The 26,853-nt window shown below is 39.8% G+C and overlaps 1 protein-coding gene across 7 annotated transcripts in view; it reads left to right on the forward strand.

Moving 5' to 3' along the window:
- Positions 1 to 26,853, forward strand: part of JADE3 (jade family PHD finger 3) — a 72,799-nt gene that overhangs the window by 33,080 nt on the left and 12,866 nt on the right. For all 7 annotated transcript variants that reach the window (XM_039388807.1, XM_039388802.1, XM_039388806.1 and 4 more), the window contains 7 exons: positions 477 to 559; positions 10,397 to 10,554; positions 12,359 to 12,549; positions 14,593 to 14,804; positions 17,291 to 17,458; positions 23,548 to 23,664; positions 24,133 to 24,606. In XM_039388807.1, the coding sequence (XP_039244741.1) occupies positions 477 to 559; positions 10,397 to 10,554; positions 12,359 to 12,549; positions 14,593 to 14,804; positions 17,291 to 17,458; positions 23,548 to 23,664; positions 24,133 to 24,606 (1,403 nt within the window). The remainder of the gene's footprint in view (positions 1 to 476; positions 560 to 10,396; positions 10,555 to 12,358; positions 12,550 to 14,592; positions 14,805 to 17,290; positions 17,459 to 23,547; positions 23,665 to 24,132; positions 24,607 to 26,853) is intronic.

The following is a 26,853-nucleotide window of genomic DNA, read 5'->3' on the forward strand; positions in this document are numbered from 1 at the left end:
TATTCCCTGCGAGTCATCAATGTATCTTCTTCTGAAATAATATTTTGCCCAGAAACGTCTAGATATCCCTCTGGTTTTTTGCGTTTCTCTTCAGCACACTTTATCATTGTTTTGTTCTTTAGAGGTTGTTATGGGCACTTGCAAACTCTGTCCTCTGTTTTGCTCCTCCTTCCACTTTGTTAGAAGGGTACTAAATGAAGGAAAGCAGTCTGCCTACTGGTTTCTGTTTACTCTTGCTTGTATTGGGCAGAGCAGAATGTACCCATAAACTCAGTTTGCTGTGGTTTTAGAAAGAATGAGTGGAACAGGAGGAGCTGTAATTAAGCCTGCAGGCTGCCTAAGAGTTTTTTTTGCCCACGTCTTGTCAAAAAATTATAATTCAAGAGATTGGAGTGCCTTGTGTTTTACTGAAAAAAATAAATGAATTGAACTGAACTATAGTCGTCCTTTTTATTTCTTTTTTTTTTTTTTAACAGGTCCTTCCACTTCCTTTTCTTCTTGTTCTAAATACAGGAGCAAGTCAAAAACACCAGCAAATGAACAAAAGAAGCCTGCTGAGGTAAGAACTAGGGTTAAAGGTTGGTTGCTGGTAGTTTTTAGTCGTGTAGTTTTCACGTTTCTAAGCCTTGAAATAGTGACATTTGAACCTAGTGCTGGTGACTGCTTTTGTCACCTGTCAAAGTCTGTGTGAACCTGTATTTTCCCCACTGTGTGAATATTATAGGAGCTCTGGTGTTTGATGTCCCAAAATGACTTAAGGTGTGTGCAGACAGTAACATGTGGTTCGTTCTTCCCCTGAAACTTAGTATCATTTTGAAATTGGCAAAAGCTGGGATGGTCGTATGATTTGAGAGCATGGCACAGAAAAACAGTTTGTGTGTATGTGTTTGGGAAGGATACTTTCTTTCTGCTTTAGGATGAAAAGAGCAAGACACTTAAGTGGGCAGGATATGTATAAGTAGTGCTTGCTCAGCGTCTGCTACTTTGTTTTTTACTTTGGCTTTTTGCTTTCAATAAGGTTTCTTTTTACTCTGCCATCTCCACCTGTTAGAAGCCCAACAGGTATCATCACTGTCACTGGACCTGTATTGACCCATTTAATAAATTTGCATTTATGCACAAAGCAGTGCTCAAAGCCCTTCTGTCAACTATTCCACTGGTAGGCTCTCTTTGTGGAAGATTTGTCGACTGCCTTCTCCAAATTTTATGCTTGCTTTCTTAAGGGCTGAAGTCAGATACTAACTGCAAATAGGATAAATATTTCTGGCAGCTAATTCCCCTAACTTGTTATCACATTCCCTCTGAATGAGTCCTTCAGAATTTTTGTATGACTGCTGATGCCTGAGGTTGCTGGATAAAGACTGACAAAATCCACTTTGTTTCCGTAGAATTTAAAGTTAAGTCTCAGAAATTATTATTTTGTGTACTATACCAGCAGCTTTTTACCTGTGTGGTTACTGCTGTGCAAGGTTGCATGAACTATATAGATTGTGCTCATATAGCGAAACCTATTCAGCAAACATACTTCATGCTTCTTTTCTAAATGCTGTTAACTAGATGGGCTTGGTTTGGTAAGAACAAGGAAAATGACACAGAATGTGTCCTTTCTTTGGAAGCTTAATTTTTATTACAGGTTAATTGAAGAAAACTCACTGATTCGTTTCTAAAATAAAATCTTGTGTGTTTCAAAAAAGCAAAACTGGCTAGAACTAGCTACATAGTGTTTTATTTGCAGCCACCAAGAAGGTTAAGAAAAGCCTAGTGTGCTTTTTACCTTTAAAATATTCGTATGAGAATTATGGTTCTGTAAAAATTTTAATCTTAAAACAGCTTGTGGCTACTGAGATCTTGTAAGTGTGTGCCTAGGCAGTGGCTTTGTTACTAGCCAAGCTGTGCAAATGGGAACTGAAGCACATACACTGCCAGACTTCTTGCTGTTTCAGATACACCTCAGTGCTAGTCCCTTACCAATCCCTCCTTTCTACCCAGCCATCCACCTTTCTTCTTGTATCCCTTCATTTTAGGGATTGTCCTGTTACAGTTTTCTTTGAATTTGCTCCGTTCTGTCTCTGTGTGCATATGTACCTTATAAACAATAATTATGACGTGGTCCACTTATGTAGCATACAAGTGTTCACTTTATATAACTTCTAGCAATTAAAATTAGCAGTGTTTTCAGTTCCTCCTTTTGAGATCATCTTTGCTGCTTTCTACCTGTTCCAAGACAAAATCTTGATCCCTTTAATGCTTGGAAATAAGAAACTTTGAAGAACAAAATCTGGAATACACACCTGAAATTTAAAAAGTGTATTTCATAACATAAAAAGTGTATTTCAGTAATACTGGAATCTCTTTGTCATCTTTCATTTAAGATGTCTCTACCAGGGGAAAAAAAAAAAAAGAGAAAGAAATAAATCTCAAACTTTAGAATATGTCCTCTTCTGGAGGAGTGTCCTGCGTACAATATTTAAAAGAACCCTTAAACAAAAAAAAAGTCCTTTGGGGAAGTGAATGGAAGGGAAGGTGGCAGTAATAATGTGTACCCCTTGTTTCTAAGACTTTTGGCTATCAGCAAGCACTGCTTCCAACCCCTTGAAAAGCATATGCTAGAGACTGTATTGCACGAAATGCTGTTGTCAGCAGAGCATCGAATTGATTATTTATGCACCAGGTGGTAACAAGGGTGTAAAGTGCAGACTGAAAAGGGACCCCACCATACACCATTCCAAAACTCATGGAAGGATATTTTTTGTAGTAATAGTTGTGTTTATATCTATTAGATAGAAATTAAAAAGTTCAGGCTGACAGCATCTTTAGCAAGGCCTCTCTTTAACAAGTTGGCACTGCTCTCCTTTCATTCACCTCTGCTTGCCAGGCACCAAGCTGTTTCTTGAGTTAGTGATGCAGAAAATCTAGAAGGTCAAAGCTATAAATAGCTATTTGGGAATATTTTTGTTCATGGTCTTCATACATTAATTTTTCTTTCATGCCAGCAAGCCTGGCTTTTTCAGTTAAACTGCATATGAATACATAGGCTATTTCCCCCTTCCTCAACCATACAGCCCAACCAGAGTACTGAGATTGTTCCCTCTCCAAATAAAAGCTTGGGTTTGGTACTCTGACCAACAAGCAAGTGGTGAGTGTGTGTGTCACTTGCTTCACAGGACTTCTCTGTATATGCCAGGATCCTCTGTGGTTGCCTGTAAAAAGTGACAACTGGCTGCAGCTGAGGACTGCTCTGCCTTGAATTGCTTCCCAAGTGCTTTAGAATTGAGGTGGGTGTGGGAATGACCCCAGTGGAGTGAGGTCATCTGGTGTTACTGCCAGGCCGAGAGGTGCACTGTTACAGTGCAAATGTCAAAGACTGTTCCCATAGCCTATATCAGTCCAGAAGGGATGTTACTCGGTTGGACCTGGCGTCCACTTACTCCAGTCTCCTCTTCGGAGAGAAAGGTGAAAATAAGGCAAGCCTGTAATGATGCTTCTGCAGACCATGGTGCTGCTCCATGTCATGTCAAAATCAAGGCTGCATCTCTTTCTTAGATTACAATCTATCACTAACTACTGAGATGGTGACTTAAAAATTTTGTTATCCAATTAGCTTTAGCATTTACTTTGAATAAATAAGTTTTGTTAAGATTACAGGCACACCAGTAGTATAAAGTCATAGTCATTTTTGAGACCTTTATATGAAGATGTTGACTACATGCCATTTGTGGTGTTGCCCCTCAGTGGATTAAAATGTAGACTGGGGGGGCTTGCAAGCCTAAGCAGTAGGCTGTGTGGGAGTAGCAGGATAGGAGGCATTTGGATGTCTGGCTCAGCGTGCAGCCTCTACTTAACAGTTTCCTGTCTCTATGAAAGCTGAAGCAGAAATTGATGGTGGAATAATGGGAATCATTTTTGAGGGGAAAACCTATTAGCTGGAGTGTCCTGAATGACTACCCTTTTCTTCTCCCTTATGCTAGTGGGGTCACAAAAGAGTGTAAGAGATCTTTATGACATTCAAATTCATTTTTTTTTTTGGTCCTGTCTCTCTCTTGAAACGGTAAAGAAGTTAAGTTAGTATTGTGCTGGTTTTTTAAACCCTTCTCATATAAGATGGCAGTATTTTACCTCTCCTTGCAAATGGAGTTTTGAATCTCACAGCAAGAGTAGTTTTTAATCCCTCATTGCTGATTGTGACAGCTGTGTTATCATGTGAAATGCAGCTTGTCTTCCAGAAGTAAATGGTCTGCTTTCATTACTTGGGTATGTGAAACTCGTTTTAGTGGCATTTAACTACCACATAAATCATAGGTCTTGATCCTGAGGAGCACCCTGGAAGACTAGACTCTTGACAGAAAATGGATTCTTTCTGCAGTTTGAAAGTGTTTGCTTTTGGTCTGTAAATGAATGGGTGACATGGTTAAATCATATTGCTTTGCATGTACCATGCAGAATAAGAGACTGTTACTTTTTTTGTGTATGCTTACCTTAGAAAATTCTGAATTAACTTGTGTGCGGTCTTCTCAAGACCTCTGGCAAACATGCCTTATCCATGAACTGCTTCTTAGCCTGCTTGGATTAGTTGATTTTAAAAAAATAAATTGCAATACTTTCGTGTAAGTCAGAGGTTCAAACTCATTGGTTATTTTGAGATATTGTCTCAGGCTATTTGAACTCTTTAGAAAGAGGTGACCCCAATGCAGAAGGGTGTGGAACAGCTTGCTTGTGAAAGGGTGAGCTATTTTACCTTTGAAGTCAATGAGCAGGCATAACTGTAAAGTATGAATGGAAACAGCAGAGCTGCAGAGCTTCAGTCTTGCCTGTCCTTGTGATGGAAGAACTGGGGAGGAAAGGCATCTGGGGGGGCAGGGCAGAATTTGATAAATGAGGCCAAAAGTTAGAAAATCTGTAGCAATTAAAAGGATATCCTTTCCATGCATCATGTAATTAGACTGTGAAGCTCATCTGCTACAGGAGGTTGTTGAGACTATGAATTAAACAAGATTAAAAAAGGAATTGGACAGATGATAGCAAGTACAGATTTTTCTAAATATCTGTATAAATTAATACCCACTTTAAAAATTGATTGTTAGGATTAATCCCCAAATCCAAAGCTTATGTCTGATTAGCAAGCAGAAGGAAACTTGACATGTTCTTGCACATTCTTCTGGCTCATGAGATACTGTCAGAGACATGATGTTAGGTAGGGTTGATTTAGTATCCAATTTCCTGGCTTTTCCTCTACATGCTTGTAAAAGGAGGCTAGGGAGATTCATGGCTACTTAAAAGAAAAGTACAATATTTCATTTGCTTGAGTCCTGGATAATCCATAAAAGCAGTTTTAGGGAGTAGGGATTTTAACATTAGGATTTATGGCATTGCTTGTCCACATTGTGTGAATGTTTGAGAACTACAAATTTAATGTTATACTTGTTCCTGTCTATCACAGCTTTTTCTAACATTTTAAGTTTTTCAGTCCAGTTGGTATATATGCCTGGAACTGTAGTTTCATTTCCATTTTAAAATTATGTTGCTTTTTATTTACTTTCTTGCCAAAACCCCCTCAACCAACCCAAAACCTAAGTAAACATGTCTTAAGTTTCCACACTTCTCTATAATAAAGTGCCTTATTTCTGAAACTTCATGTCCAGATTTTAATGTATTAATAAGAAAAACTTTACCTTTCCAGGATGGCCCCTGGAATTCAGTTTTTGGAACTTCATCCCTTGTAAATGGGCAGTCTTTTGCACAAAGTGTAAAACATCCATACAAAGATTAAACTATGCTCAGATACTATATTGCTATATTACACTTGTAATAGGTCATATTAGAATTTAACTTTTGTTTTATCATTTACGAGGTGATTTTAGGTGTAAACCTGCTGTTTTGTAAGTGTGTTACAATTTTGCTGAGGACCTGTACTTACTTCAGAGTTTAAACAGCAGAGTAAGCTTTACTGCTTGCAAGTGCTTACGGGAATAAAGAAGTTAATAGATCCTTTCGAAGGAGAATAAAAAAAGATGATTTGACCCTCGTCATGACAAAAAATTCTTGTATAATTCACACTTTACTGTTTCTGGAGCAGTCGGCCTTCTTAGTCCCTAAGCAGTGGGCATGAGGAACTGAAACGCCTGTTGCTGACTCGCTGGGGGTTCTGCTGGGTGCAAGGAAAGCCTTAGGACTGAAGCAATTAGATGCAATCCAACAGTCGCACTTTGATTGTAACAACAGAGCAATTAACCCATCATTTACTTAAGCCTTGAAGGTGTGGTTCCCAGTCGTGGCCTAGACATCTGTGGCAAGTGGCTTATCCTTGCTGGGAGTTTGTAAGCAGTTGGTCAAAGTACCCGAAAGCTCAAGAAGAAATACCAGTTTTCTTTTCATTTCTAGAAGATGGCACAATCCATTTATTTTTCCTTACACATGCATTTGAGCAAGACAAGGTGAATGAGCAGTGGCATCAGTCAGCTTCAGTAATAGGTTGCAGAGGGGTATTGGAAAAGGTATTTGACTCATATTTTTCCTTCTGTTAATGTGGTTTCAATTTTGCAGTAGTCATGAACAAAAGGTGCCTGACAGTCTGTGCAGGTCCGATATTTGAATTGTTCAAGATAGGGTTTGTAGGAGGCTGTTGTACCATCAAGACCCATTCTCTGTTTTCAATGCTAGTATTTTACTGTAATTCTCTACAGCTTTACTTGTATTCTCCCTGAGATCTTTAGTGGATAAGGATACTTCACGCTATAAATAGTGTTCTTTGTTTCATAGGCTTGATTTATTCTCAGAGTAAGCACAGCAGGGTCCTGTGAGGAAGATTATATGTTGGATTTTCATAGAGTGCTTCCAGAAGGAGTTTGAGTTCAAGTCACAGACTGCTTTTGGTGAAGCATTTATAAATAGATTCCAAGAAGTTAATTTTCCTTGGACATACTCTTCTAACATAATTTCCAAATAGGACTCAGACGTCTGAAAAACAAATAAAACATTTGGGTCATATCTTCATTCCACAGCTCCATGATATCATTGTTGCTTGGTGTGTTAGTACTGTGGGGGGAGCAGAGCATCCATATTTCTGGAAAATTTTTGTAGAATTTAGCTTTCAGAGGCTTTAAAGACGGCAGTTTGTCTCTGCAGAGGTGCCTAGGAAGTTCTTAATTCCTCAGCAAATCCAGGCAGACTTTTACTGCTTAGCAAAAAGCTAATCTTGACTAAATAGCAAGGTGTTCTCTTCTAGATTTAAGCCCCAGTTCTAAAGCATGAAATAAGTAATAGAAGTTCTCGTTGAAATGGTTAAGATTAGATGATGATGACATAAGCAAACACATTTCTGATTGATGTCATTCACTGAGTGCTGCACTGTTGTCAGCTGAAACTAAAAATTCCTGGCAGCAAAATGAAATGACAAGTTCAGACCAATTAGTCTTGCATGGTAGGCAAGGCTAAAACTCTGACTTCTCATGCTTTCAATTGCTAAAAATATTTTTTAAAAATCCCACTGCCACAAGAGTAACTACTGTGGAATGCTCTCAGTGGTGGGGAGTTTCCCACTTGTGCGTGTATGCAGCTGGCTGTGCTAGCTGTGGTTGGTTGTAGCTCAGCTCTGCAAGGCCCTTCTCTGTCCTGGTAAAGATACTCAGCACGAGCTGAGTCTGCTCTTGAGGAGTGATGTGTCTGAATGGGAATACCTTATTAGCCTAGACTTGGCATGCTCATTTTTCAGGTATTTTCAATATGTATGATATTACAGGTATTAAAGCTGAAGGTTTGTGTTTGCTTATGGTAAGAAGTAGACCTGCTTTTGGGTGACTGAAAGATGACCACTGCATTTCATGGCCTCACTGGAAGTGAAGGTGGTCCTTGCCAAGAGGAGAGTATGTGCTGTGGAGTGGACTAGCTGTTGTTCTCTGCGCATAGTAAAGGAGCTGCATTGTTTTTCAAATAAGTGTCCAAAAAGAAACAACCATGAGGAAAAACTGGCTATCTGAATCCTAAAGGTGTGTCTGCTCTTTGTGTAGATGGCTTAGTTCATAGCCTTGAGGCTGACTGCTGAAGTAGAATTTACTTGATTTGTCAGACAAATTTTTTGGGTTCCCTGGGTGTTTTGGTTTACTTCTACAATGAAGGAAATAGAGTGAGTATTCTCATACATTGTCCTCTGAGAGTATTTTACTGTTGGAAGACCCTGCTTGGCCACATGTGAAGAAATGATGAATGATGGGAGCTAGGGATTGTAATGATTCAAGTGTCTGCAAGAAATCTTCAATTGGACTTATCACAAGTATGAACAGGCAATTCTTAGGAAGCCTAAGTTGAGTTTTGGGGTTCCTTAAGGTTTCAGCATGTTTTTATTGGTTAAATTTTTGACCTTAAGTGGTACCTGTATTATAAATTTTATTAATCTGAAGCGGAGAACTTAATATTGCAATGATGGTGTGGTCAGTACTGTACAACAGTCAAAAGAAACCCAAAAGAAGTCCATGCTCCATGGGGTTTGTGCTCTAAAAATAAAGATGATACAGTTCACATACATAATGGATGATCAGAAGACTTGCTGCTAAGCTGTGTAGTTAGAATACTGATGGCTTTAATAGCACTTTTCATGTAGTGTTTAAAAAGTAGTGGGTTTGATATGAAGTACTCCACTTCTATATTCTGTCAGTGGCTTAAAAGGTATTTTGTAAAGCACTTAGCTCAGATAAGTTCTGAGGAATATCTTTTCTGATAATTAAACCAGTCATTGCATTTCTCATTTATCAGACTTTTTTTTTTCCTACTGGTGTTCTTTGGAATTGTGCCATGGTAGTGTTTCTCATAATCATGGCTCTGTACCTGTAACATAGAAAACTAAGAGGCCTTTTAAGTGGAATAAATAATTTTATATTTTATTTTTGGTGTGTAGACATACTGCCTGAAAAAAACCCCGGCTTCTTGTAATCTTAATGCTTTTGCTCTTGTTATTCAGATTGTCTGCTAGGTACCTGAGGAGTTTTACACAGAAGGCAGCAGTGAACAGTCTGTTATGAAACAAGGCTGATAACACATTAGTAGCAAATATGAGAGCCTTGAGTCTGTGCTTTTGAGTTCCCTTGGTCAGCTTGCTCTCCTGGCAGCCTATGTGAGATGCAGCTGTAGGACATAATGAAGTAACACTGAGTTCCAGGTCACAAGCAGCCTATTTCAATACCTGTTTTTAGTACAGAGCCTTTTAAAATAATGTTTACTTGATGATTTCAAAGAACAGCTGAGAATTTTTGCAGTAGGCATAACCGGTCTGGTGCTGTCAAATTGAAAAGGGTACACGAAGATATTTGGCTCTGAGATTATTTTATTACTCTTCTGGCTATAAAACTGAATTAGTAAGAAGAGAGTTCAGCCTGTCACAGCTTATTGCAGGGATATTTTCCGTTTCATTTTATTGCCCTTGGAGGATATGATTTCTCATTACGATAATTCAGTTAATTAGTTGTGATGTCTCCCTAACACCAAGCCACAGTCACTATTTTGCTTTTATCAACATTAAGCTGGTGCTGTGTAGCAGTGGAGGAAAAAAAATCAAAAGCCCACAAAGGACGCATATGCCCTTTAGTTAAAGTGTATGCACCTGTAGTAGACAGACACTGACATTAAGTAAGTCTTGAGATGACTGATAATCATGTTTGTGTGCTTGTAAAAACTTAATCCTCATGAGCCAAGAGTCGAATGTTATGGCTGGAGATTTGTCACTGGTGGGTTTGCTTTGTTTGAGGGTGGTGTCTGGTTGTACAGGTTTGCTAAAGGATGCCGGGGCTGGATTGTGTCGCTCTGCCTGCATTGAGACTGCTTAGGCACAGAGCAACACAGGTCTCGTGTTTCAGCAAAGGCAGCTGTTCATCTTTGATCTTTGAGATCCTGACCACTAAAACTTCAAGTGGTTTTAATAAATGAGCAAGTGTCTGTGCATCGGTTTTACCATGGCAACTGTTCGTAGCCTGTGATGAATATGACAGTTTAAAGTAGCTAAACTGAATGAAACAAAAGGATATGCTACCTTGTAACTAAGTTGGGCTAAAGCCTACAGTCTGGCAAGTAGAATAAGTTAATTGAAAGTGATAGGGTGAAGAGTCTTGAATCAGATGTAGGCATCCTTTTCCCTCTTCCTGGTCTCCTGTAACAGCCTTCTTCCTTCTGATTAGCTGTCGGGCAAGAGCGTGGTTTTGAATTAGTGTAAACTTCTTGTCATACTGCACCTAATATGCTAAGAGTTAATAATATAGGTAGTTTCCAATTGACCTGTTTGTGCTGGTACTCTCTAAAAAAGTTATCAGGTATGTGCATTGTTTCAGTGTAGATTAAAAAAAAACCCCATACTGCTTTCTTTAGCACAATGCTCTTTCTCAAATCATTCTTTTCGCTCCTGTGTTTCCTACAGGTGTTCCGCAAGGATCTCATTAGTGCCATGAAACTACCAGATTCTCACCATGTCAACCCTGATGAGTACTATGTCTTTGCGGACACGTGGAAACAAGAATGGGAGAAAGGGGTTCAAGTTCCAGCCAGTCCCGAAACTATTCCACAACCTTCTCTCAGGTAATGATGATCAGACACAGATCATGTGCACAAAATGTCAACTCAGAGAAGATGGTCTCTCAAAAACAGATTGTCCAAATGCAGTCAGCTTTTCTCTGTTGTTATATTTAAATCTTCAATGCAGCAGCCTTCAGACGTGTTCTTAAGCCACACAAGTGCCAATTTGGAAAACATGTCTGTGGCACTTCAGCCACAGATCTCATTCTGTCTGTACACTGTTATAGTATCTACATCGTGAATTTAAAAAGATCTTTTTTCCAGATTAAAAGCTGTTTTTTCATTTGAGTATGGTAAGTTGAATAAATTACAAACAAACCCATACCTTGTACACGTTACTTAAAAGGTTTCCCTATAAAGCTTGATAATATAGAGCACTAGGCATGCAGTAGTTACTGCTACCTGCTAAAGTTACTAATTTGTTCATATAGTTTAATTTTGGCTATTGTTGCCAAAGCTTTAACCCTTTCTGCCTTCTCTCACCACAAATGGCTGCTTAACATTGTAGAAGTTCAGTGATCTCAGTTTCAGGAGATAGATAGGTTTTTTTCTCTCACACTGTACCTAGACTAGGAAAACATAGTAATGTAATCCTGCAACTCTTCTGTGCATACTTCAACATAGAAATGTTATTGCCAGCATGGTCTTCAAGACAAAGATGAATGAATTGTCCAGTGAAAGCGCTGATGCCAGCATAATTTAATTTTCACTGAGGCCATTGTCAGTACCAAGTTATTAAAAATAAATATATTGCATCTCATACCAGCAGTATTATATTAGAAGAGAAAATTGCTATAGATTTGGCTGGACTAGAGAAAAGAAAAGCTCACAAGGGAATGAGAGAAAAAAATGATCAGGGTGAAGCAGGAGGAAGAATGGCAGAAGAACATTGTTTGTGTTAACATTGAGAACCCACGTTGTCCAGTAAGAATTATGTGGGATACAGCTTGACTACTGCCTCCTCCTCTTTAATGCCTTATTTTCCACAGTTTTTCTCTTTTCCTTGTCCTTGTAGAGGGTTAGCTCCAGATAGCATGCAGAGCTGCACCACTCCGTTCTGTATCTCTCTGGATTCCTTTTTTATATAGGACCTTTTGCACTGAATTTAGAGAAAGATTGACTTTATCTAGTTTATTTTTTCCATTCCAAAATCAAACTAGTCAAACACTGAGTTTCATCTCTGAAAATAATTGAGAGATTGAGAATACAAATCTTTTTTGCCTTGTTTCTTGGATGATTTTTCCCCTTTTACAATTTTGCTTGTCATCATAATGTTTCTTGCATAACAAAAACAATGGATTGTAATGTGGATAAAGTGTCATTTACAAAATAAGTATAGACAGTGTATCCCAAATGGAGAGCAAGGATTTTTCCCACACACACAGATACTACAGTAGAATAAATTAGCTTTCATGAAAAAGCTGGTATTTTCAAGAAATCGGTTGGTGAGATTTCCTTCTATCATTTAGGAGGAATATAGAACAAAGATTGTAGTGATTTTGTGCATAATACTTCCTGTGGGTTTCAGAAACACTTGCTTCATTGCAATAATAGCATTTGTTAAATTGAAAATCGTATGCACTGGCTTACATTTTAAAAAGGATTCTGTGAATGTAGCAAACCTTGGAACATTTTGTGTGAAAAAATGACATTTACAAAATCTTGTCTCCCTAGCCTGGCTACACTTACTGGATAGTTTAAAATCTGTGAAACACCAAGTTTCTTTGCACTTATAGCAAATATTTCATGTCTTTCAAGGGTGAATCTTAAAAAGCTGTAACTATTTCTTGTTTTATTTTCACTCTAGGGTTGTAGCAGAAAAAGTGAAAGAAGTACTGTATACACGACCGAGGAAATACATCCACTGTTCCAGCCAAGAGCCCACAGAACCAGGTTACATCAACATTTTGGAACTGGCAGAATCTGTGTGTCGCTATGACTTGGATGATATGGACATCTTTTGGCTTCAGGAGCTAAATGAAGAGCTGACAGAAATGGGTAATTTCACAACTCGTTCTAATTTTAAAAGCAGCAGTTAATTTCTGCCGTTTGAATTGTAGTCTGCTTGTGAGGTCTTTTAACGATTGCTGAATGAGAATTGAATACCAATGCTAAGAAAAACAGGAGATAAAAATGTAATTAAAGTAATTACTTGCTTGATCTGTTAATGTTTTATATTTTACCTGTTGGGCCTAAAAACTTTTTCACATCCAAAATCATGTGCAACTTCTGCAGACTGAAGCAGGAGGGAAAAAGCCACACCAGGTGAAATTAAGACTTCAAAAGTTTAAGGTTTTTTAAGGAAAGCAGATGTTTTCATATCTTAAGTTTGAACGTACTGCTACAAACTCAGAGTTCTGAGGAGCTTGCATGCTGGGTTCTCAACAGAGTAATTGAGTTTCACACATGTTAGCCCATTTAGAATCAGAAAAGTAAACATTCTTTTCCATGCAAGTTGTTGGTATAGAGGGCTATGAGCAGGAGTGAGCTATGTAAAATAACCTCGGAATTATCACTAGAATAACTATGGTGGAATAACCTGTATGTCTAGTATTCTTCCATGGGTGATTGCAGATCCTTTAGGAAGGACAGGTGGACAAAAGAGGGAAATATTTTGCATCTCCTGGATTCGCTGTTACCAAAAAAAAGGAAGAACCTGTAGGGATGTGATAATCAACGGCAGCATTATCTGTAATAGCTATAAAATAGTGGTAACTGAGATCCTGAGGGGAGTGAGGAGAGGAAGTAGTTTTTCTGGTCCTGGGCTTCAGGAGAGCAGGTTTCTACTTATTCAGGTAACTGATAGGTGGGATCTGAGAGGCAGCTCTGAAGTGCCAAAGGATGTGGATGTAAGAGGTAGAAGCCAGGACAAACTTCCCAGGCATACAGGAATGCTGTTAGCAAAAGCTGTTAGCTTTTTGGCGGAGCAGATCTCCATCTGTGGAGATTTTCAAGATCTGACTAGATATGTCTCTTGAGCAACAGCCTTTGCTGGATTTCCTATTGACTCTGCTTGGAGCCAGGGACTGGGCTGAAGCCCTCTAAAGGACCCTTCCCACCTGAATGATTCTGTAAATCTTTTAATTCTGGAAGTGAGAAAATACGGGGGCATGAGAAAGAACAGTTTAAGAGCAGAAGGCACTTTTTAACAGCAGTCATTTATCTTTTCCATCTCCATGTTTATCGTTTGTAAAGAGGATTCATAGTAGCCTTAGTTAAAATATTAGCCTCTGCTATTAATGGCTCATGAATATCCCAACATTCAAAGGTCTAAGTAAATAGTGAGCTGTGAGCATCATCATTATTTTTGACAAATATTTTGATAAGATGCAGGTGGGAGATTTACAACTATGAGCATTGTACGGTTCCTTAGCCTACGTCCTGAAGCTGCAAGCCGAGGACCAGTCTCATAGCAAATCCTTGGTCCTTCTTATGCTAAGTTTGATTAGTGGGGAGTGTATATAGCATGTCTAGTGTTCAAGTGAACAGATAGTATGGATTGCAACAGTATATTTATCTACTATTCTATTTTTAAAAACCCAACAAAAAAAATAAAAACACTTTTCATAACTGTCATGCTTTAATCACTCAAGTAGTGTACTAGATAGCAACTTCTGTATCTTTATAAGATATTAAGTGTTCTTGGTAAGTTTTATTTCTTAGGGAGTTAGCCTTCAGAAGAACATACTGTGTGGTTTTTGGATGTCATCAGTGTTTCTTAAAGTGCAGGAAGGGTTGTATGGGAGCCTCTAGCAGTTACAGCAACTGCTGTCTGTCGTTTATGTTGTAGTGTTTTCTTCAAGGTTCAATCTTGTGGTTTATGTACAGTTTAAACTTTTACTCCAGTAGTAGTTCTGCTGATATTTATAAAACAATGCTACAATTAGTCTGTGAGTGAAAAAGCTTTTCTATTTTATTTTTAGATGCTGTGTCTACTGCAGTAGTTGCTAGAAATTGTCTTTTTCTCTTCCTGTTTCTCTGACTCAATCAGAAGCACCTGACTGTCCTCTAACTCCCTCCCCTTCCTTTTCTGTGTTGTAGGATGTGGGCCCCTAGATGAAAACACAATGGAAAAGACAATTGAAGTGCTGGAACGGCACTGTCATGAGAATATGAACCATGCCATTGAGACTGAAGAGGGGTTGGGTATCGAATATGATGAAGATGTCATCTGTGATGTGTGCCGGTCCCCCGACAGTGAAGATGGGAATGACATGGTGTTTTGTGACAAGTGTAATATTTGTGTCCATCAGGTTAGTGCCTGCAGAAATGTTGACACCATCCTATGGTCTAAGTTTACCTAGGCAAGTGTGGAATTTGAACTGGTATTCAATGTTAATTGGAGAACTCTTTTCTACGTATGAAGGATCATGCAATACTAAGGTGACTTTTTTGACCCTAACAGTTACAGTAGATTAAGTGGCCTAGCTTAGTTAATAGGTGGACAGCTGCAGTCTAGCAGGAATGCAGTGTGTTTTTGGGACTTGCAAGTACTTCCTCTGTGACCATAAGCAGTTTTTCTCGTTATGACTAAACCTGCTTTTGAAGATAAACAGAGCAGGAAATACTGGCTTGCCTATTTGTGAGAAATCTAAAGATTGCTTGTTTCAGGACTGTCCAAATTTAGCCATCTTAAACCACATGTGGCACTTTAAAGAGTGATCTCTTTTAGAAAGCATCACCACCTGCGATAACCATGCTCTTGGTCTGAATGTTGCTCACATTTATAGTGTTTCAGAAGTAGCTAAAACTTTACACTGACTGAGCTCAGTGGAGTCAGTCAGAGGTATCAGAAAAGGGATATGAATCCTGTGGTTTCTGTGCATCCTGTTCTGGAAGGGAGTTTTGCTGTGAATTGAAAAGAGACCAAGAAGGTTTTTTTAAAAATGTATTTTTCTACTGACTGCAAGCAGTACTCGGAAAACATATCTGGCTGAAAAAGGACCTGTCATCTCCTTATTCTCAGTGGGCTGGCTGCCAGCCCAGCTGCTTTCCTGATCTGATTCACCGCGTGAAGCAGCCACGTGAGCCTGAGTTGCCAGCAAGGTGGCCAGTGACAGGAGTACAACCGGCATCTGGGCTGCCTGCTTCAGTCTTTGCTTGTGCCTGTTTAGAAGTAATGATGGATTTGCAGTCAAAGGCTCATGGTTGCCTGCTGACAGCTGAGCTTGAGCTGATGGTCTGCTGCCTCCTTGCCCCTCATTCTTCCCCACGCTGAATCTGCCTGAAACCAACTGGGGAACATGTCTGGGCTAGAGCTAATCCTAACAATAACAACAACTCATCTGATTTTTAATCTGGATCAGCTTTGGTTGAACAAGTAGCCTCAGGTCTGTTTGTCATCACACAGTTAGGAGGTGGAGGGCAGGAGGAGTGTGAGAAAATTCCTCCTTTGTGGTACCCTCTTGTGCTGGCTCAAACACGTTGTGAAATTACTGGTTTGGTAGTCTGGGCATCCTCCTCTTATTAGTTGGTTTAAATTAGAAAATAGTTTCAGTCCACTTCCAACCCCCTAAATGTGATCTTAGGTGTAATGCCACTTCTGCTGTAGTAACAGAAAGAATTCTGTTGGGAATGTGCCGCAGAAGAGGAAAAAAACACTTGTAAAATTTAGATTACAGCTCCCCCTGTTGGGCTTTTACAACAATTGTCACATAAAAAAAGCATTTAGGTTAGTCAGTCTTGCCGAATTTAATTCAGGAAAGTTCCCCTTTCCATAAGCCTGACATAAATGTGCAGTGTTTTATGATATTGCTTCATATTAAATACTTAAATACTGAGATCTTAGAAAGATGAGAAGGTAAGTGTGGTAATTTTATACTAGATTTAATCTGAAAAAATTAACGATCCTTTTCTGTTGAGTCTTCCAATGTTACTATTCCCAGAAATAGTGAGGTTTCCTCTGAAATCCACCCTTTTGATAAAACTTTTATTTGGAGTGCTTGAGTGGAATTAGGCCTTGGTGGCAACCAGTTGTTTCAGACACACTCAGTTTAATAGGTGTGTGTGTGTAGGTACAGTAGGATCCATTGTGATTCCATTAAGAACCATGAGGAATTTGAATTGGAAAGAATTTTTTAAATTCTCAATCCTAGCAAAACTTAAGAAATTTCTCATTTTCTACATGGTTAAGAGCAATACTTGGGATATAGGCATAAGACCTGGCACCTCATAATTTCAGTACATGCTATAATTTTTGTTGCAATATTATATAAATATTTGAAGTAACAAACAATGCACAGAACCGTAGCCACAAAAGTAATTTAATGTTGCTGGAAACTTCCTTCAGTCAAACAGCTTATATCCCTTCACATCTGAATAGAATTTTGTTGGAGTGTAAAGTTTTTAGCAGTAGGAAATTGTGATTTTAAAAAGTACTGAATGCAGAAGCTAACTTAAAGAAATGTCAATGTTGTTTGCTATGGAAATTTAAAAATCACTAAAAGAAAAAACCGAAGGTTCTTAACACCAGGGCTGTTGAGCAGTCACAATGGATATGTTTTACATTGAAAACAAGTAATACCAGCACACATTCTAAAAAGAAACCAGGGTAAAAAGATTGCTTTTGAGGCTGTTTATCTCTTTGATCACTTGACTGATTTTAAGGTGAAGAAATCACAGAGGGATTAAGTGAAGGCCAAATTGTGCCTTTGCTTTTTGAAAGCTTTGCTCTGTATGAATATTAATGCTTGTGTGTGAAATAATTTCCACATAACGATTTCAATATCTGTTCTTCAAGGCGTGCTATGGAATCTTAAAAGTACCCGAAGGGAGCTGGCTGTGTCGCACCTGTGTCCTGGGAATACATCCTCAGTGCCTCCTGTGTCCCAAAAGAGGAGGTGCCATGAAAGCTACCAGGACAGGGACCAAGTGGGCACATGTGAGCTGTGCTCTTTGGATTCCAGAGGTAAAAACCTAATTTCTGTCTCTGTCCTCCTCCTTCTCGTTCCCTTCTCTGCCTTTTTATGTTCTCGTGATTTAAGGTATCTGTCTGGCATAATACTGGGCTTTACTCTGATGGGTCTGCACAGTCTGTGAGGACCAGGAGAGAGTCCAGCTTATGTTCTATTAATGAGTCACTTTGTCACCTCCATTTACTCAGCAGTCACTTCTTAGTGACATTGTGGTACCTGAGTGACCTGTGAGAAGGGGTTACTGATGTAAGCTGCATCTTACAAATACAGTTTTATTGTCTCTTATTTTTGATAAATTTGTGTGCTCAGGTACATGTATAATTTGCACAAATACCTCTACTTTTTTCTTTGTGTTGTTTTGGGTTTTTCTATTATTATTTATTTAAAGAACCCCCCTTTGCATTATTTCTTAAGGATGCATGCTAAGATTTGTAGCTAAGGTTTCTTTGAACTAAAATTTTTCTGAACAGTGGGGGAGATGTGACTTTTTATCTCTGTTATATTTTATAAGTAAAGGCTTTTTTGGTATATCTGTGTATACATATACAGAGAGTTTCATAATGAAGTTTTACACTTCATTTTGAATCAAGTTTAGCATCACAGTATAATTCTGTAAAATTGAATGTTCACTTGGGTATATAGAGTTTGCGTTTAATTTTGCACTTGGAATATTTATGCTTTCTTTCTGGTAAGATTCACCAATCCATTTTGGTGAGTGATTTAATGTGAGGCAGTAGCCAGATATGTCAGTGCTGTGACATCAAGGAATACCGTATTTTCTGAGCCTTCTGTTCCTAAGTGCAGCCAAGCCTCATGCATGCAAAACTTTGAGGAAGATGTTGGGATTCTGGGTATTTTTTTGACTTAGCAACTAGATGCAATCTGTAATTCCTAGCTGTCTTGGGTATATATTTGCTTTTTAAGGAGGTTATCTTTGAAGTTGCACTCTTCCTTTTGGGCCTCCTTGTAGTTCCTGGCATCTCTTCTACCTTCAAGGAGAAAGGAGTTGAGAAAGAAAACCCATAGATTTATTTTCAAATTAAAAAAAAAAAATCTCTTTTCCTCCTGTACTTGGGATGTGACTTGGCTGGAAGCTTTCCTGACTCTGAGCAGACTGGTTTTCCTAAGAGGTCCTTTCAGTGTGTGATTGCCTTGCTGTTCTCACTAGTGGAAGAGGAACAGTGAGGTTTGGGAAGCAGGTGACAGCAGGGCAGGAAGCACACACTGGCTTCCTGCCTGTCCACCTCCCTCTGATGAGGGAGAGAAGCCACTGGGAGAGTACCCAGGTGGGAGAACTGGAATCCGGCTTCTTCCATAGCCCATTCAGTGAATCTCAAGCCTTGGGCACCTCCTCCCCTTCACACCAATGCCAAGTGTGTTGGGTGTAGTGAGGAGATGGTACCTGCCAGTAGGGATGGGAAATACCTTTTGGATTCATTCTATCTCTCAGGCTTGTGCATTGTCACTTGTAAAACAATTCAGTCACCAGAGAAACCTTTGTGAATCTTTGCTAAAACAGCCCATCAGTTCCTGTCTGGAGAGTCAGTGTGGCTTTACATGCTGCAGGGGGGAAGAAAGACATAGAGATTAAAGACCTATGTATGGATGCTTTAGAGGAGAATGTGTATTCTCATATTTTTCCTCTTCCCAAAATAGTAGCATGCTGGAACTCCCCAAAAAGAAACGGATTAATTATAAAGTCACTGTCATTTCCTCTTGTGGCCCTAACAGAGTAGAACAAGGCATTATGCAGAGAGGAAGGGGCTATAAACATGTCTATCTTCTAGCAAAAGGTTCAAAGAGGCTTCGTGAGTCACCAAGTGTAGTCTAGCATTGTTGCAGTCAATTGCAGCAGGTATTTTCCTTCATTAACTTATGCATTAAGTTTCCTTCATTAACTTTTTCCTTCGTGCCTTCCTTGTGATTTAATGGTGTTTAGAGGCTTTCTTGACCCTCTCTTTCCTGATTGGGGTGTTCGAAGATTTTTACTTTCCAAAGCGTGCTCATTGTTGGTTTAAAACCATTTATTCTTCTGCCTTTACTGTCCTTTAGTCTAAATGTGTGGTCTATTTCATGTTTTCTTAAAAAGCATTCTTCTAAATAAGAAAAGGAAACACTGATACCAGAAAACCTATGCTGAGTGTTTTGAAATTCCAAGTCTTTCTCTGCCTTAGATAACCCATTACAGTTACATCCTCTGTCAGTCAGTGTGATGTTGGCTGAAGCAGCAAATGATAACCCTCCCAGCTGTAGAGGAAAGATAAAATTTACTATCCTGTTGTGAGTGGCCATGCTCATGGCACTGAGCTGCCCTTCCCAGCCACTGACATAGATCTGCAGCTGTTGGTGGCAGGTTAGCAAGGAAGCAGAAGACAGCAGGGGGATGATCATGTGCATGATAGTTGCAGATAGTAGGCTTCACAACCTTCACAAACCTTTTCACTTTTGCACACTCTTAAAACTTCTTCGGAGTGTAGCAGTCAAGATGTAAGTCAAGGTGAAGAAATAGAGAAAACAGCTACATCTTACAGCAGATGGATCATTTCTGCCTTGGGGTGGCAGTTTTTGGGGAATGAAGAAGTTGGCCTGTCTGCTCTCTGGATCCTTTGTGAGTAGCAAAGTTCAAACAGACTTTGCCTTGACTTCTCTCTTTGAATATCAGAAACGTGCAGATGGCACGAGGCCAGTATAAATAAATTGCACCTGACTCTGTAAGTGCCTCTTTGTGCTTTTACAAAGTGGAGTAATACCAACAGCCAGCATTACAAGCTGAATGGGCAGTATTTCCAATATAAATGTTTCTTGACCTCCTGAGTCTCCTCTGGGGAAGGAGGAGGGAGAGCATTAAAGAGGGCAGAGAGGGACAGGGAGGAGGTCTGTGTCAATATCCAAGTCCTGCTGGGAAGCACAGTGGAAGCTGGTATTACTCAGTCTCCAGAAGAAATCACTGAAGATTCTGGTTTCTTTTTGAAATGAATGTAGACAACCTGACAAATTGATAAAATCCCTTAATTCCCAAAGGAAATCTTGCCTCTTAGCGTAGTGGTAACAGTCAATCTTTGTACAATATTGTTTCAGAAACACCTGTGTGACTTGTAACCAGCTCTGTTTTGAGCAAGGTGAAGTTAGGTTCATGAAAGGCTCTTTCCTTTAGGAAGCAAAAAAGCTACATTTGTTGATGTTTAAAAGTGCTGGGCATGATTTGTCGAACTATAGGCATTCCAGGGATAGCCTCGTCACTTTTCCACCAATTTACAGAAAGGCCACAATAGGTTCAATTGCTTCTCATCTCTACCTGATGAGGGCATCACATATTACCTTGTGTTCTCCTTCTTGTCTGGTAAAAGTTGAACCCTCTCTAAAGCATCTCACTGTATTCCTAATGAAGACTTTCAGAAGTGCCATGCAGCAGGTTGACTATATTCCAGAAGATGTGGGCTTGCAGTTGGGAGATGAGAGGGTGAAGTACTGTAACAAACATATATCTTATTTGAGTCAATTTATTCATTAATTCGTGAACTGCTGGTCAGCTGTTTTTTTTAAATGTGGAAATGATGAACCAAGTAATCTCTTGAAAAGCTGTTTTTTCCAGCTACTTTAATGATTTTTAAAGCAATGCATGATAAGGAGAGTAGCAAAAATACTCTGAGCATAGCAACTATGACTTAGCACTGCTATCTTTGGGTAAGTCTACCTCACTGAGGAGGTCTGCTGAAGCGAAGCCTTTCCTCCTCAGGGATTAAGCAGGTTTTAAAATGAATATGTGTGTCAAGTCATTGATGGTGTACCCCCAAAGGGAAGCTGGGAAGTTCCACTTTGTCTACTAGCTCTTGTAAAGTCACCGGTTTAATTATCACGTGTTAAACTAATTCATAACCTGGATTTCCCTGCGTGACTCTTACCGTGAAGGTAGTCTATGAAAATTACTGTAGCATAATGCTCTTAAAAGTTTTCTAAAAAAACCAAAATAACTGTTCAAATCTCAACCTTAACTGTTTTTTTTTTAACTAGCGAGCTTTATTCTGTCTCATAGCGCCACAGAGCATGACCTAGGAACCTCCTTTCTTTGAATTCTTAGGTCTGACCCCTTTGAGAAGAAGCCCCTCTCCCACCACAGGAAATACGAGTCTGCCCCTGTTCAGGTGAATTGTTTCTAGGAGGTGTGGAGAGCTTCCTAGCTAGTATTAGCATTTTCGTTTGGCTTCAGACAGGTAGCCTTGCAAAGCACACAACTGCTTCTTCAAAAAGTGCTGTGTAACTGTCAAAATGCTTGCTTCTGGAGACTGGTGTTCTTGGGACACAGTTATCCCACTGAAATCTTCTGCTATGTGCCATTCTCATACTGGCCCAGTTCTGCATGTTGATCATTCAGAGCTGGCCAAGTTTTTGTTTCTTTGCCTTGGATAAATCCTGTTTGTCAGGAGTGGCTCAGGGATGTCTAGAGATATAATTTATGTCTGTTTTGGTGTCCTAAACATGGAGGACAGTCCTTGTTTCCCTGTACAGACAACAGGCAGTTGAGAAACTTCCATCACAATGGATATATGGAAGTTAGTATAACAAAGAACAGGAAAGGGTATTCTGTGCGCATCTGAATTTTTTTCTTTCTTTTAGTAATAACATCCATTATCTGGTCTACCAGGGACAAACAGATCATCCAGACTAAGTATGTGAAAACTAGCACAAGAGAATATATCGTGCTTTGCAGTAAGAGAAGTTTGTTGTATTCTTTCTCAAATTATACTTGATGCAATCTGTAGTTAGGAGAGTGTTTTAGGATCATGTCTTGCAGTGGGAGTGCTTGATGGAGAGGCAGAGCTGGGAATCGAGGCTTTCCCTGGCTGCTGACTGATAAATCCGTTCTGCCTCAAATTGTGAGCTGGCAGAAGTAGACACTGTAGCAGATCTGGGGCTTTTATAGAGGGAACTTTTCAGGAAAGCGTTCCTATGTTGTTCTGAGTAGCTTGTATTTTGGTACTTTTTAAGTTAGATCTGTGAAATGGCACAGAAAACAAACAAAAAACCAAAAAAACCCCAAAACCCCACAAGGGAATGGAAATAAACTTAAGTACTTACCACTTACTGCAGTCTCTCAACAGGTTGTTGTGGTTTAGGAATGGTATTCCCCAATTTAGTGTTCCCCCTGAAGCACTCCAAACCATGTGCTGCTTGCTCAATCCCCCTTCCTCCTGCTGTGAGCTGGAGCAGAAAATTGGAGGCACAAAGGTAAAGATCACTGGTTGAGATGAGAACAGTTTACTGGATACAGCAATGGAATATGAAAAACAAACAGTAACAGCTATGCTCTTGACAGAAGGAACTGACAATACCCAACTGCCATGCTTACCCTAACTGAAAGAGAGCCCTTCCCCCCATCCCCAGAAAATGATGTGAGGTGGTTAGAAACAGGACATCATCCATTCTTTACAATCTACGTCATGCCCAAATCCTACACCTTATAACTATACTATATATATATATATGTATATATATTCCAGCATGTCTGGCGCAGCAGCGCTCAGTGGTGGTGCAACTTCATTCAGGCCATCATAGAGCACTGTCAGTCTCCACTCTCCAGTGGACTTATGCTGGCTATATAGGACTATTAAAGGGTGAGTGAGTCTTACTGACCACTCCCTGACTCTCCAGTTCATGAATCATCTCATGGATGGGAGTCATGGAGTCCCGGTTAGTGCGGTGTTGCACTGTTGTGGTAGTGCTTGGTACTTTGTTGTTCTTCGACCCTCAGCAGTCCTACAGTGGAAGGGTCATCTGAGAGATCAGGCAAGGTACTCAACTGTCTAATTTCTTCTGTCTCCACAGCAGCTATCCCAAAAGCCCAATGGTGCCCTTAGATTACCATAGAGGTAATCTATGCCAAGGATACATAGGGCCTCTGGCCAGTCACAGTGGGGGTTTTTTGCCAGTCATTCCCAGTCAAGCTCACTTCAGCTTCCAGTATAGTCAACTGTTGTGATCCCCCATCATCCCAGAAATAGAGATGATTCTGCTCCTACGTATCTTGCTTGCTTGTTTTTATTGTCTTGGTAACTGTTTTCCATGCTGATTTTTTTGTTTACAGGTTAGTATTGCTTGCCCAGAAAGGATGGAGCCAATCACAAAGGTGTCTCACATTCCACCAAGTCGATGGGCTCTAGTGTGTAGTTTATGCAAACTGAAAACTGGTGCTTGCATTCAGGTACGTACTTGTCCTGTAGTGACTCTGCAGGGTAAGTCTGTGTCAGAAGGGCAATTTTTGTATTGCATTTTGTTCTTCCAGTGTTCAGAGGTGCTTTACAATGCAGATGACCACTGAGTAGATATCTACTTCTTCATAGCTCTTTTCTATCAAATTAGTTGACTAGCACAGAGATTTAGGAATTAGCCTGGGTTGCCTTCCTTTCAATAAGACTGAGATGTCTAAGAACCACTACTGTGTGCATCAGAGATGGACAGAAAATTCCTTCTGTTGAACACTTTGCGAACAAGAAAATACTAAATCGGGTGAAGCCAACTTCAAAGATATCAACAGATATTTTTAAGACTGCGTAGAAAATAGGGTTTTGTAGGGATGGACTTTCATGTAATTAAGATAATTATGTCCTTCTTTTCTGGTTTGTTGTTTTTCTGTTAGTAACTGAGGTCTTTTGTTTTATTTTGTCTGCAGTGTTCCGTGAAAAGCTGCATCACTGCCTTTCATGTCACCTGTGCCTTTGAGCATAGCTTAGAAATGAAGACTATCCTGGATGATGGGGATGAGGTCAAGTTCAAGTCATATTGTCTAAAGCACAGCAAGAACAAACAGAATTCGCTGCCTGATGTTGAGGAGCACCCCAAGAGCGTGTCAGAGCAGAAGCAAACAGAGAGCGAGAAAACGAGTTTACGAGCCCAAAAACTCAGAGAGCTGGAAGAAGAATTTTACTCATTAGTTAAAGTGGAGGATGTTGCAGCAGAGCTGGGCCTTCCTAAACTTGCTGTAGATTTCATCTACAATTACTGGAAATTAAAGCGAAAAAGTAACTTTAACAAACCATTGTTTCCTCCCAAGGAGGACGAAGAAAATGGCTTGGTGCAGCCAAAAGAAGATAGCATTCATACTCGCATGAGGATGTTCATGCATTTGAGGCAGGACCTAGAGAGGGTAAGAATTTAACTGGTAAAGTTTTGAAAAACTATTTGCAGGTGAGCAAGGTCTTTGTGGATGAAAGTGGGAGCGGGGAAAGCAAAGGGAGATGATTTTAAAAATAACTATTTAAAAGATTAAAAAAAAAGTAAGGCCTTCAATTTCAATCTTTTGATATGCTGCACTGCCTGCTGCAGATTTTCAGAAGTTGTCCTCTCTCAGTCCAGTGAGAGATTCAGTGCTTCCTGACTTGCTTAGAGGTTATTCCTTTATGTATTTTAAAATGCATGTTTCTGTGCACAATGTACATATTTAGTAATTGACTCTCTGATTTCAACTTGAATTGTGTAAATGTTTAAAAAAAAATGAGGTTTTTCAGCATTTGCCTGCATGGTTTGGAGTCAAGTAGGTGATATCCTAGGTGCTTAAATTCCATGGGGACTTTTTGGCTCCACACATGCAGAAGCAGAATGCTGGACCTGTACTCGTACCACTTCCCATGACATCTGATTCAGGAGTCTTAGTCACATCTCTTCCTCTGGTGTCAGGTTGTCCCAGGTAGCAGGCAGACTGAGTAACTCATTGCCCTCTAGACCTAGATGTTCTCACTGCATGTAGCTGCCTTAGGTCCTAGAGCGAATTAGCGGTCTTAACATAACCCTCTGTGTCTGCCACTGCTCGTGGCTTTACTGAGAAGGAGGTAAAGGAAATTATTTTTCATCAGTAGCTAGCTGGGCTCTTACCAGATTGCCAGCTAGACAGTAGTTTGGAAAAAAGGAATCCATCAGCAAAAATCAGAGCAGAGATTATTAGGAAGGTATACAGAGTGCATTTTTCTGGCAGCTGATGGAGGAGGAAGCCAGACTTGTTACCACTTGGAGGCTGCCAATTAGGTTGGCCTGTTGGGTAGTGGTCAGCTGCAGTTTTCAAGTGCTTAGAGATAGGTAGGAAATGTAAAAAATAAAATAGATGTACTAAATTTGATGAGAGGAGGGGTAGCAAAAGCAGGAGAGAGGTAATAGTGTTGTAAGAAAAAGGGGAAACAGTATTGGGGAGAGAACAAAATGAAAATACAGGGAGATGAGTGTTGGAGCCAAGATTTGTACTTGTCAGTGTAACTGTTGTCTTGAATCTAGTCATAATCAATCTCAGATCTTTTCCAGGACTAGTTTGGATATGGAACCTTATTTTAAAAAAGAATTAAAACCCGTGCTTCAGATGGAGGGTTGGTATTTTGGGGTGGGTTGTTTTTTGTTTTTCAAGAGACCATTTCAGGCTTTTGTTTGATAAATGTTTGCTTTGCATCGAATTTTGTTGAAATTGATGTACTTATGGAGGTGATTCACATTTTGAAATGCCTGTCTCAAAGTTTTTGAACTTCCCATGCTATAAGATTTTCTACTCTGTTTTATTTTGGGATAAATATAAATTTGGGGATCTTGGAATTTTGTTTTGGGGTGGAGAGGTACCAGTTTTGAACAGGTGGAACTGAATGCTGGGTAAGGTACATTTGACAGATACCTTTGAACCAACCCCTACACTGTTTCTCTGTTTTGAAAGGACTTTTAGGTGTTTATCAAGAATTTTCAGTGCCTCTTCCTATTCTGATTACATTAGGTGAAAATGTTGCTATTAACTCAAACAAATAGAAAAAGTAGAATTACATGGAACTGAATCACAGAATGGTTTGGGTTGGAAGGGACCTTGAAGACCATCTAGTTCCAACCCCCTGCCTTGGGCAGGGATACCTTCCACTAGACCAGGTTGCTCAAAGCCACATCCAGTCTTGACCACTTCCAGAGATGAGGCTCCCACAACTTCTCTGGGCAAGCTGTTCCAGTGCCTCACCATGTTCACTGTAAAAAATGTCTTCCTTATGCCCAATCTAAACCTACTTTCCTTCAGTTTAAAAGCATTGCCCCTTTCTCTGTCACTACAGAATCTGTTTTCTCTTTCTTATAATCCCTTTTCATATATTGAGAAGCTGCAGTAAGGTCTCCCCAGAGCCTTCTCTTCTCCAGGCTTAACAACCCCAGCTCTCTCAGTCTTCAGAAGAGAGAAGTTCCAGCCCTCTAACTATTTTTGTGGCCCTCCTCTGGACCTGCTCCAACAGATCCGTGTCTTGTGCTGGAAATGCCAGAGCTGGATGCAGGGCTACGGATGGAGTGTCAGCAGAGCAGAGCAGAGGGGCAGAATCACCTCCCTTGACCTTCTCCCATGCTGCTTTTGCTGTAGTTCTGAGTTGCAAGTGCACATTGATGGGTC

This window comes from Pipra filicauda, unplaced genomic scaffold (assembly GCF_003945595.2).
Source record: "Pipra filicauda isolate LSUMZ 115617 unplaced genomic scaffold, ASM394559v2 scaffold68_size4259465_pilon, whole genome shotgun sequence".
Classification (NCBI taxonomy): domain Eukaryota; kingdom Metazoa; phylum Chordata; class Aves; order Passeriformes; family Pipridae; genus Pipra; species Pipra filicauda.